A 13,308-nucleotide genomic window follows, 5' to 3' on the forward strand; every position below is an offset into this window, starting at 1 on the left:
TTTGCGCGTGCATATAGGGAATGGCAGGGCAAAAACACATGGAGTTCTCGCCGTAAAGCGAGACTTCTGTGTGTGCGGGCCGAGGGCTTTTGCAATTGCAAGTGCGGTATTTCCCCCACAGACCCCCAGGGCGGCCGAGAAAACCTTTGTTCGACCTGAAATGACTCATTTAATCATCCAAAACGGTATGGAACACATTAATTAACTGAAAAATGTTGCATAGTATGCCTTTAAATAGTTACCATCATTATTACCTCCAACGACTGGAGGGAGTTTCAGTCAACAGGTCTGGAGAAGCTCGGCTGTCGCATTGGACACGACCGCCGTCACTGATACACGAACCGGTAGAATAATGATAAACAGGGATAAACCTGATTTGTCAGCTGTAATATTTTCTTATTAAGGTGAGACATAATTTAAAACTTTTTTCTTCTGTTTTGCAGAATGTGTGCTGAAAAAAATATTTTTTTCTTTATTTCAAAGAATAATAATTATTGTTTGTAAGACACTGTTTAACAGAGGAAATCTCCATTTATTAAAAACATTTTTATGCATCCTGGGTGTCTGGAGGGATTATGTGAAGGATTTGATCTTCATCTTTCTTTAACAGCAGCTCCCAAACTGCCAGCAGTAGACACAATTTACTAATTTAAATGGGGCGGACCAAATCTGTGTTGTACTTCTCTTCCACTATGGGTTCTGTTATACTTAAAAAATAAATAAATCAGAAAAACTGGCCTCAAAACTGATTGTTGCTTTTCTGTGAATATGTCTCATATTTACATAGTTACATCACACCACTGTATGTGACTTTGGTTTTAACACTTGTTAGGCTGTTAATAAAGAAAGAATTTGGATATAAATAAAGTATTTTTAATTTGATCCGATTGAGTAAACCACCTTGGGATCTGTTATCGTTCTAAGCACACTGAAGGTGATTGAAGGTGTTAATTAGCACACCTAACAGCCGGATGAATAACGGTGTCTAATCTGAAGTGCTAAAGCGTGAGTAAAGAGTCTGTCGAAGCAGCTAGTTGTAGTTTCCAGCCAAAACCGCATGACCTTTCCCATCCAAGGACACCGCTGTTATCTTTATTATTTAAAAATGATCCCTGCTGAGAGGTAAGAGCTACAACTCTAATCTAGATTTCAGTCTGAAGTACGCGAGGAAACATAGACTGTTACAAACACGGACTTCTAATAATTAATAAAATAATAAAGGCAATATTTGATTTTATTTCTTCTCTCACAGATAAAGAAGATAAATAATTGAAAGCTATCTCTATTAAGACTTTTCTAAAAGATCAATAAAAATCAGTTTTTATATATGCTTCTGATGAACACATAAAGCATTACAAAACTGATCAGAGTTCTTTTAATTATTTCCATTTTTTCTTGTTGTTTCTTCCCCTTCATTCAAGTTTTTTTTAATTCAATACGACCATTAAAGGTGTTCATGTGTATTCTTTGCAGCTGCAGTAACACACTTAAACTGTATTGATGCTCCTCTGATTTTTGGACGTTTTAATAACAATAAAATGCATGGAAGTGGTTGGTGAAGAGAACCAGGGCACATTAGAATATTTCATTATCAAAGGTGACCATTTTGAGCCAAGTTGGGTATAAAAACATTGTGGTGTAAAATTGCAGCCCACCATAGTTCAATCCAACCAAATGTCAGATTAACACAAAGCATAATTAAGCAACCCTTTTCTGCACGGTGCTTTTCGGACAAAGTGTTTTGTGAGATCCAGTAGTGGAAAGAAACTTGGGCCATGTTTTCATTATCTGTGTTCAAAAAAAATAACGATACACTTTGGAGTTTCCTAAAAAATTCCCTTTTGCAGCTAATTGACCAGGCGATGCACATTTTAACCAACATTACTCTCACAAGGGGACATATTATGCAATACATCAGCACAATTTTAGCAGCATACCAATACTCCCTGAGTAATTTGGTAGTAGTGACCACAGGGCTGTTCACGTTTGAACAAAATGTCTCAGGAAAGTGGTTAATGCTTTCTGGATAACAACCGCAGCAGAGAGGAGTAAGACATATGAGGCTAAAGAGCAACACTTGTTGAAGGGATAAATGCACTGCTGGGCTTTGCCTTTTTTTATAGGAATCTACTGAATAGTTCCAACTCTACGTTTCTAGTCTTAAAAGGAAGCTTTTTAACCTCAGAAGTGCGTCACGTAACAATGATGCAACACTGCAACGCGTTGAGAGCAGTTCTGATTCCGGGCATGTGCAGCAGAAACACTTTGACAGGAGAGAGGAAAACGGCGTTTGCTTACCCTGGACAGATCTCCAACCTCCAGGTAAAAACAAATGATGAAAACGTTCCAGGTCATCCAGATGACGAGCCAGGCTGCGTACTGCAACACAGAGGAAGACACGCAGAAGAAAAGAGTCAGACGCTGAGAAAAAAAGAAAATAGAAAAAGACCTGACAAGCTTTGGTTGGTAGAATTAAAAGAAAAAACCATGTCCATGTCTTGCTTTTGGAGCGAGTGAGATGGAGGAAGGAGGAAAAAACAAGAAGACAGGGGGAGGCTTCGCTTTTGATGTTGTTAAAATTCAGATAAAGAAAAACAACAGCGAAAGAGTGCAACCGATCTCCTGAATCAAATCCGACAGGGAGAAGGAATGGATTGTGAGTTTCTGCGCATAAAAAAAAAGATCTGTTGGAAGGAACTAAGAAAAAGGCTGAATTTATATAGCTTTCATCGTCTGAGTCATCTCACTAAACATTGTTTGTAAGAGTAAATTGGAGAGCCGTTTCTAGACCGGGGCCTCACGGGATAAAAAAAGATCCTACTGCTAAACTGTGGCTACAGCATCGCTCAGCCTCTCAATTCCTAAAGCAAGGGACCAGAGTAATGCTAAACGACAAGCTGAATTCATGGTGCGTTTACTGTCCGTGGGTTAAGTGTAAAGAACTCACTCCGGTGACATATTTGGGTCGGAACTGAATGGTGCCGAACAGGCCCAGGATGACAACGATGATGTGTAGGAAGTTGGTCAGGATGGGAGCCCACTGGTAGCCCAGGAAATCAATGACCTGACGCTCCAACACGCTGACCTGCGGGAGAGGAGAGGAGAAACAGAAGAGGAGGATTTTAGTGGGTTGGAAAAACATCAAATCTGATCGCTTTGGCTTATCGCTGCAAGAAAACTAACAGCAGTAAATCTCGGTGGGTGTTAATTTTGAGCTGATAACGTTCTAATCTGATAGTAAGAACAAAAGCCGCGGTGGAAAATCTGAACCAATGAGTCAGAGAACACAAACTGAGTCGGTACTGAAGTTAAAAAAAAAAAGTGGCTTCTTGCTTTTAGGCATGGCTCAGCTAACTGTATTTAGGTAAACTAATGTTTTAAATGGTCATGGTTGGGTGCCAATATTCCTGGTTTAAGTCATTTTAACAACACACCAGAGACAGCACTGGAATCACTGGAGCTATACAGTGGAATTAGGGAGGAATTTAGCTGGCTTCAGGTTTAAAGGTATAGCTAGGTTTTAAAGATAGGATTCCCACGCATCATTTCATGTGGAAACTTTCCCACATTTTTCAAGACCCATTCCCAAAGTTTTTTTTGTTGTTATTTCTAACCAGTTTATAGGTCTAGATAGAAATCAAACCTGTAAAAAGGACAAACTGTAGATGGATGGAAAACAGACAGATTCCAGACTGCGTTGGACAACTTAACCAACATATGGGTTCAAAAGCATAAAAATTTTCCTCTTTCTAATGACATACCAGACACAGTGGTGGAATGACCGAAATCCCAAAGTGCCAAGAGCAAAACTGCACATCCTTACCTATTGCTGCAATCTGCTGATCAGCTGGCTGAACAGAAGCCCCTACACTACTTTTGGGCTTACAATGTAGGATTTTTTTTCTGCTATTTGACATCCATTGGGAGAAAATGAGCAACACATATCCCTTTTATAGATTTTTTTTTTTTTTGACACAGCTGGCAAGCTATGATATCTATGACTGCTAAGCAGCTGACTGCAGGCTCTTCCCAAACAGATAGCCCCACTACATGACATATTCTGCATGATGAGAACTTGTACGTATTCTATGTTCATACAAAGGTCTATGTATGAAAATCTATATAAAAAATAAGGAAGCAATGTAGATCTCATTGTTTGAGTATTTAATCAGCTTGTTACATTAGATAGATAGATAGATAGATAGATAGATAGATAGATAGATAGATAGATAGATAGATAGATAGATAGATAGATAGATAGATAGATAGATAGATAGATAGATAGATAGATAGATTGATTTATTATCAATTAAACACATAGTTTTACCAGCGACAAGAATGATTAATGTCTGTTGGTTTTAAATAAAGAAAGTTAGATGACTTATAAAATCTTTTATTTTTAATGTAAATATCATAATGAAATGTTTTATATTCAAGTTTCTCATAGTATGGGAATTTCAATTTGGTTCATACAAAGATGCACACTGTAGCTGAAAAAACATGCATAGAAAATAAGCATTCACCGCAGACTTATTGGAATTTAATGGCAAAGCCTATCTTCATATTGACTTAATCAAATAGGATTTCTAAAAACTTCTCAATTTATCACATGTTGGCTAGATTTAGAAAATAATCCAAAAGTCTGAACAACTCAGAAAAATTGGGTAATAAGGCATAGAAATGGTAAATATCAGCTCTGTTGAACTTTTCTGCTCCAGGGCTAATTTAGTGCAGCAACAGAATTATTTTTTTTTTTCCACAGTGGAACAACAGAAATGTGAAAAATGCTACCTCCTCGCTGTCAGCTGCAGCGAGAAGGTAGATGACACGGTGATAGTGAAGTGAAAGATAACGGCTTTGCGACGACCAGACATTTAGCGGAAAGTGCGATAAACACTTTTAACTTTTGAGGCCTCCTTGTGTGCAGCTGCAGATGTTTTCCTGTCATGGTAAACTGCAAGCACTGCAGACCAGTAGCTGTTACTGGATGAATGTTTAAGCTGAGAGGCATAAGAAGCCTGCAGTGCCTTGCTATACAGACACGTCCTTTATTATGAACGTTGATTTTTACATGCCAGGTTTGAAAGGAACTATCTATCTAGTTGTCATTATAAAAACTATACCAACTCTTCCAGTAGTCAAAACTCCCTTATTCCAACAACAATTGTATTTGTTAGTGTGATCTCTTGGAAAACGAGAAACAGCGTTGACTGATGTTGCTTGAATAATTTCAAATTGTTCAAGCAGAATACTTTGTGAAAGCCCCTCTGCAAATTGCTACAACATACTTTTTAGATGCTTGTAAAAATCAAACAAAGTTTCTTCTTGTCTCTAAACAGATAGTTGATGAAGGACAGGTTAGCACACATGAAATGTCCCCAAATTGCACCTTTTAACCTAATTTTAAATATTCCCTAGTTGAGGGTGCACAATCAGCATCTATAAAACTCTTGTCTTTCACATATCTGTGTTTCGCATATTTAATTAAAGTAATATGAATCACTGTGCCATGCCGTGCCATATAAAATTAAATCATTGCGATAATAACCAGAATTTCTGTAAACGTTGGCATCTCGAGCACAATTTTTCAATATCAGTTGTAGAGATCTACTTCAGCAAGAAACCATCAAACAGTCTGAATACATCAATTATATACAAAGTATCAAATGTATGCACAGTATTCATACTGCAGGTAGACCGCAGTGATGATTTACTATACATATTCAATAAATTAGAATATTATTGAAAAGCTCATTTATTTCAGTAACTCAATTCACTAAGGGAAACATTATATATAGATTAACACAGACTGATGATGTTTTAAAGCCTTTATGACTGTTAATCAGGATTTTCTTTGGTAGAATATTGCATCAGACCAATGAAATAAAAAAGCTAAATTTTTCATGCAGAAATAAAAAGGATGTTTAATACTGGCTTAATTTTTTTTCAAAAGATACTTTTAATCTGAGAAACAAGCCTCTTAGAAATGTGTATTCAAATGTATTGAATATGACTGTATATGCTATACGTTATGCAGCACAAACAACAATGACTGTGCTCTTAATATTTCCTTTGACAGATTGGAGTGGTAATATGAGACCAAACTGCAGTAGATTTGCAATATTCCAGAAGATTTCATTTTTGTGCATTGCATTTTTGATTTTATTAATCAGTTGGATGTTGTAGCAATAATCATTAAACTCCGCAGGAAGAGCAGGTCAAATACATCCCCAAAAGCTTCAAATTATTGTGGCTTTTTTTCCCATAACTGGATCTAAACTTTGTATCCCTTCAGCTAAGAAGCATTTTGCTTGAATGATTCGTAGGTTAAGGGTTAAGTCTTAACAATAAATAAATAAATAAAAATACATCCTCTGAAAATAGTCTGGTACAAGCCATTTAAATAGTGAGAAGAAATGCAGGCTCCTTGGAAGCCAAATTCAATGAAATCAAGGATGACTTATGTTCTCCACTAGTGCATACTGTGCATTTTCAACGCATTTATAATATGAAGACCGTTTAGGCTGACGTGTTCTCATAAACATGCACGCATAGACATATGGTTGGACTTTGTGCTCTACGGAGACTTTCGGGCGTGTTTCCAGATTATCTCAGAAAAACATCTACAAGAACTCCAGTGCTTCCAACATTTGCACTCAGAAATATAAAAGGCTTACACCTATTTTAGTTAAGACAGAAGATTCAAAGACAGTCTCACTGCTTAATGGCGCTGTTTTGCTTCTCATTGCACCACACAGACTGATCAAAAACATCAGTCAGGGTGAACTTTTTTTTTTTTTTTTTGGCATTTTTAAAGGCTGAATTAATCAATCAAGAAAAACTAAATTTTTCCTTGTCTTCAGCTTTCTAGCAGACATCTGAAGATTTGCGCTGATATTTATGTTGTTTCATAGTTGTCCACCTCGACACATCTGAAAAAAGGTCATCCCAGATCATGATGCTACCGCTGCTATGTCTCACTGTGGCAATGGCACTCTTGGTGATGTCTGCGGTTGTTTTTGTGCGAAACATACATTCTGGAATCGGGGCCCAAAGTTGATGTTTGGTTTAGGCGTGTCAAAATCCGGTCCTTGTTGGCCGCTGTCCTGCAGCGTTTAAATGTGTCCTGGGCCCCAGGCCCGTATTAAGACAATGAGGTGCCCCTGGGCACTATACCTCAAAGCCCCCCCCCCCCTTACCCGTGCTGTCCTCCGGTCAAAAACATCAGACATAATCAAGGGGATTTTTGTAATGGATTAATTTTCTGTAGCGTTAAAAACATTTGCACGTACTTGTGGAGCAGCTCAACTATGACAGATTGGGGAGGGGGAGTGATAGATCATGTAGCCTAATCTTGATTTATTTATCATTTATTATTATTGTGACATCAGTGTTCACAAAACGAATAATGCATGGTCTTTCAACAATTTCAAGTAAATAATATAACAATTTATGAAAAATATATTTTTAAAGCATGTGTCATGTGGTGCCCCCCCATGGTTGGTGCCCCTGTGCACTGGCCCTTATGGATAATCTGGCCCTGCTGGGCCCAACCCACCTGATATACTGGTCCACCTATTGTACATCTACTTAGTCTAGACATAAGGAGAATTAGGATGCTGACATTTGTAAAACTATATCTAAAGCTGTTGGTGTCTGGCAAATCCCTGCCTCACCAAGCAGTTTCGGTTTTGCCTTTTTTATTCATTTTGGGGATGTGACGGTTCCTCCCCTTTAAACACGCGGTGATCTGTCCTTAATATTTTCTCATCTTATATGTTATGATGTTGTCTTATTCTTTTAAGAGGCGCGTCTGAAGTATCGGCCCCCAGGATCCGTCAGGGCCCAGCGCCTCCTGGTGATAAAAGCGCTGTGCTCACGCTCCCTCCACCTGGTCTCTGTTGCGGCCGCGCCCATTACCCTGAGCCGCAATCTGGACCTGTTCATTATTTGATTTCAGCATCTTTATCACTGCCTAAGATCACATAGCATTCATTCTTACAATACACCCACATTAGAATGATTTATTTACTGATAACACCCACTGATTGTTAGTTATTGAATTGCTCTGGCTTATGTAATAGAGAGCTCCATTTTGTTGGACCCGTGTCTCTTTTGTTTTGGCTAAAAGAGCTGATCACTTCAGTTTCTGTGATACCATTGTTGCCCCATATTTTATTGTATTACTGATGAATGCCTTTTTAATGGCTTTGTAAATATACAAGTGATACATTTATACAATGAGATCAGTTTTGAACTCTCTGCAAACTATTGCGGCTTTATCTAAAGGACATGTCAAACATGCAAATGTCAGAGAGACTCCACCGGGACGATAAAACTTTATTTCAGGCAATAAGATTTGCTATTATTGAGGGGAGGTACATCCAATATGATGAAGGGCTGAAATTAAATTAAAATATGCTTTATGAAGGTATTAAGCAGACCAGGCAACCAGGTTATTGCACCTTTTTTATTCTTTGTATTTCTCCTCCTAAAATAATATGTCTTTTTTTTTCAGTTGATTTTAAAAATATGTGACACTGAATTATCTCGGTCTCAGTGTTTCACATCACAGCGGTTTGGAATTTTAACAGGGGTGTGTCCAAATATAGCCTAAACAAATGTAAAGTGAACTTTGCTACCATTAAATCATTATTTAGAAGTTGTTTTGTGGACTTCTTTTCACCTGTCACACTTCAGCCTCATTTTTACGCCGTTTAGCCCAAAGGAAGCTCCGTTTTTGTCTGTCTGTTTAACATAATTTTGCTCGAGGGGGTTAGCTGCAGCCCTGGTTCGCACTAAAATCCAAACGAGTGTTCACCATTAAAATGAACTCCCTTAAGGGTCGGAAAAAAGATGTTAATCAGAATATAGCTTGAATCCCCAATGCTTTGTTGTAATGAAGTAAATTGTAATCAGTTACACATACATTGCTCTTGAGTGCACAGTGTGGTGTGTGTACCGCGCCTGTGTGTGTGTGTGTGTGTGTGCGTGTGTGTGTTTGGGGTTATTATCCTTCAGTCACTGGAGCCTCATGCTGAGATGGTTAATGAAGTCGGCTCAGCGCTGCTAAATTTATGAACACGCAGAGACAGGGAGAGGGCGTTATGATGGTGCGGACGTGGAGACAAAGATAGGCACCAAAACAAGAAAATACAAACTTTAACTACAAAAAGAGATAATGTTATCCTGAATTATCTCCACTCGGCTGCCACACAAGTCTCTGCATGACTGAGTCTAGCGAGCTCTTAATGTGACACCATATGGTAACACTGCAGCCAAATGGCAAATATGAACACACACACACACACACACACACACACACACACACACACACACACACACATATCCCCGCATCGTTGTTTAATTTACATAGTGAGGACCGTGCCTTGACTCCCATAGACTTCCATTCATTTTCAAGCCTTTCTTTGGCCTAGGCCTAACCCTGACCTAAACCTAATTGACACCTCAGTGCTAAACCGAACTTACCTGACTCCGCCAGATAGATTTGCTCCGCATATCCATCTGGAAACCTTCCGTTGAAGTAATTTTGGGAAGGGGCGAAAATACTGGTTAGCTGATTGGCCTATGTTGGTGATAGACGGGCCAAATGAACCAATCAGATTCGTCGTCGCTCTGTTACGAGCGACGACGAAAACACAACCACAAGCCAAGCTACTCTTGCTGCTGCAGGTAAAGGCTCGTTAGCTCAGCAAAGAAATACTCTGTAATTCCGATAAAACTTGCTCGATAGCCACGCTAACGCTAGTTTCATCGGCTGAAGCCGCCATGTTGTTTAGACTGAACTGACGCGCTTCCCGTTGCGTCACACCTCAACCCGCCTCAAAGCCAACGCTGATTGGACGTTCGTTTGGTGAACGGCTCCAAATTTTCTTCAACGGAGAGTATCCAGACTGATCTGCGAGTGAAACCTTGAAAGCTCGCGAGATCAGGATGGTCTCACGAGGCTAAAACCGAACTCCTAGCCCCTGAAAAAAAAAATGAGGACCAAAAAAAAAGGCCCTGACTTTGCATCAAAGTCCTCACTTAACTAGTACAATATGCAAAAAAATTTTCCTGCTCAGCTGCATGTACAAATACACATACACACACACACACACTCACACTTACACACACAAAAACTACTACACAACACAATGATCCGATATCACTTCTAATTATGAGGCCGTGAATATAAGAATTACAAGAGGAAGAAGGTGGATGAATGAGTGTGTTCAGCGTGGTGACATATGTGCGTCTACCCGTGCGTTTGTGTGTTTTTCCATGTCAGGGGAGGTCTGTTGTGCTTGCACTTGACAGCACCTGCTGTTACTGGACACACTGGGCCCAGCTGGCACCACAGTGTGTGTGTGTGTGTGTGTGTGTGTGTGTGTGTGTGTGTGTGTGTGTGTGTGTGTGTGTGTGAGGATGAAAAAGACAGAAAAGAGAGGAAGAATGAGGGGCATTGTGCCTCTTTGTGTGACCGGCTTTATGTGCAGGCTCTCTTTCTCCGTTTCTTTGTGGGTTCGCTTCATTGTATTATGTGGAAGCGTGTCCTCCTATTGACAATTATAAAGTGCTGCAACTGTGCGCTCCTCTTGCAAGTGTGGACACACACAGAAACAGAGGCCATTACAAAAAAAGTCAAAAGCCTCCCAGCCCATTACAGAGGCCCCTGGGGGGGTGGACCCCCCCCCCCCTCTTTCATCACCTATAATATAAACAGTCTTTGCTCCAGCTGGGGATTCATTTACTTACCCCGCTCTGTCCCAAAATAACTCTAAATAACACAAAATGCAAGCGAGGGGATAAAGAAGACGTTAACGTGATGGATCAGTCATGACAAAACGTAATGTTCCCCTGCTCCAGGTTGCTCTAACACGGGTTAATATAGGAACATATAAAAGCAATATAACCCGACCATCTGTTCCTTTGATTCGCACACATCCTTTTCACGTGAAATCCTCATTACATAGCTCATTTTGTCCTGCTCAGCGGCAAAAACAACCAACATCGCCCGCCTCAGTTTGTCCCTCTTTGTTATCTCGGTTCTCCTTACAGACAAAAAACAAAAAAAAAAAAAAACAAAGCATGCTCAGAGGCCCCCTTAAGCCTGCATCCTGTGCACCCATCAAACGACTGAAGAAGCTTCGGATAACGTGTGAAATCGCCTCGGTTTCCCAATAACAATAAATCTGTGTGTGTATGTGTCTGTATGTGTGTGTGTGTGTGTGTGTGGGGGGGGGGGGGTGTATTCGCCTGATACTTTAGCAGATACAATGCGTTTTCTGCGATCCACGCGGCTGATGAAAGATTGCGCGGCGTACAGCTGGAGCTTCAAGCTGCCTGGCACGGTCCTGTGGGATCGGCTGCGACAGGCTTTGAAGCTGCAGAGAGAGAGATGTTCATTTGGAGCACAGGCGCACTCCCGTTCAGCTTGATCACCCACTCTGTGCTGATACTGTAAATCCACCAGTGGACATCATCCGCTACTAATGAAATTATTCACAATCATGGCTGGGTTTCGCTCTAAACATGTTCATGCCTTTGGGAGTTTAGCAGGTATATCTTTATTCATTTTGTGTATGGTTTGAGAAAGCAGAGAAAACTTGACATGCCGCCTTCAGTCAGTCTGCCAACACAAAACCTTCCGGGACCGAGAATGTCTTTTTTTTTTCTCCCCACCTCCTACTGTTTTGTTGGCTTAAAGAAATACTTGTGGCATCCATTTCTCAAAAAGCGAAGAGTTATGCAGATTATTACTTTACAGAGTGGTTTCTCTATTTTGTTGTGAAAAGTCTCTCACTTGTTTCCAAATATTCTGAAGTAAGAAGCATTTTTTTTATGAAAATTGTTATATTTTTTCAGTTTAATGTATACCACCAGTCAGTAGCAGATTGTCTGACAAGTGATTTCTACATAGACAGCAATTGCTAGCAAATGTATTAATTATTTTGGATTATGTTGAGTTAGATTTAAAGGAGGAATAAGAACAATTTCATTCTTTTAGATAGAAAGAACTAAAAATAGTTTTGTAAAGAACTAAAGGTATCTTTTTAGATGGACTTCTGGTATCTGGTACTTTTATACTTTTACTTTAGTAAAAGGTTTGAGTTGATACTTCTACTTATACAGAAGTATTTTTAAACCATAGTATCTATACTTCTACTTGTGTAATATGTGAATCCTTTTGACACCTCTGGTATTGATGTGTGATAGAAAGTTTTTTTTTTCATTGTTTTTCTTTTTTGTTAAGACTCTGTGCTTCCTCTAATTAAATTCTTAAACACGTTAAACACGTCAGTGATACTGCAAATGGCTAACCTTGAGTTATCTTTATTCAGAACCAGAAACTGTTTGACAGCAATGGACAAAACTGCTGGTACCCCTCAGTTAATGCAAAAAGAAATTCCACAATGGTCATTGCAATAACTTGAAATTGCTAAAAAAAAAAAAAAAAAAATTACTTAAAATGAACCAATGAAAATCAGATATTGGTTTTGAATAGGGGTTAAACTGAATCATAAAAAAATAAACTTATGAAACAGGCTTGGGGGAAAAAATGATGGTACCTCTAACTTAATATTTCGGTGCACAAGTGTTGGAGGCAATCACTGCAGTCAGACAATTTCTCTAACTATGACTGAGCCCTCTGCACCTGTCAACAGGTATTTTGGCCCACTGCTTGTGAGCAAACTGCTCCAGTGGTCTCAGGTTTGAATGGTGCCTTTTCTAGAGACATGTTTCAGCTCCTTCTATAGATGATTTAGATTGGGGTTCAGAGGAGGTCACTGCAGAATAGTCGTATAGCCGTTCTTGGGTGGTTTTAGCAGTATGTTTTGGGTTATTATGCTGTTAGAAGACCCGTGACCTGCAACTGAGCGTTCTGACAGTAGGCAGCACATTTTTCTCCAGAATACCTTGATGGTGTTGCTATTTCATTGAATCCTGCACAAATTTGACACACCTAGCGCCAGGTGCAGCGAAGCAGCCCCAGAACATAACCGAGCCTCCTCCATCTTTTACAGTAGGAGCAATGTTCTTTTCTAGGTATGCTTTCATTTTGTGTCTGTGAACATGGAGATGATGTGCCCGGCCAAAACGCTCCAGTATTGCCTCACCTGTCAAAAAGGAAATTCTCCCAGAAGTCTTGTGGCTTTACAAAATGCACTGTGGCAAGTTCCTGTCTTGCTTTTTTTATGATTTGCTTTCAACTGTGGTCTCTCCCATGAAGTCCACTTTTGCTCAAACAGTGACGGATGGTGCGATCTGACACTGATGTACCTTGACCTTGGAGGTCACCTTTAA

At 39.5% G+C, this 13,308-nt stretch overlaps 1 protein-coding gene across 1 annotated transcript in view; it reads right to left on the minus strand.

Annotated features, from left to right (window-relative positions):
* Positions 1-2,181: 2,181 nt before the first annotated feature.
* LOC118556542 (sodium/potassium-transporting ATPase subunit beta-1-interacting protein 2-like) overlaps positions 2,182-13,308 on the minus strand; it is a 74,589-nt gene continuing 63,462 nt past the window's right edge. The window contains exons 2-3 of the mRNA XM_036147612.1: positions 2,948-3,085; positions 2,182-2,379 (exon numbers count right to left, since the gene is read on the minus strand). Coding sequence (XP_036003505.1) covers positions 2,182-2,379; positions 2,948-3,085 — 336 coding nt within the window. The remainder of the gene's footprint in view (positions 2,380-2,947; positions 3,086-13,308) is intronic.

Source organism: Fundulus heteroclitus, chromosome 15 (genome assembly GCF_011125445.2).
Source record: "Fundulus heteroclitus isolate FHET01 chromosome 15, MU-UCD_Fhet_4.1, whole genome shotgun sequence".
Lineage (NCBI taxonomy): Eukaryota > Metazoa > Chordata > Actinopteri > Cyprinodontiformes > Fundulidae > Fundulus > Fundulus heteroclitus.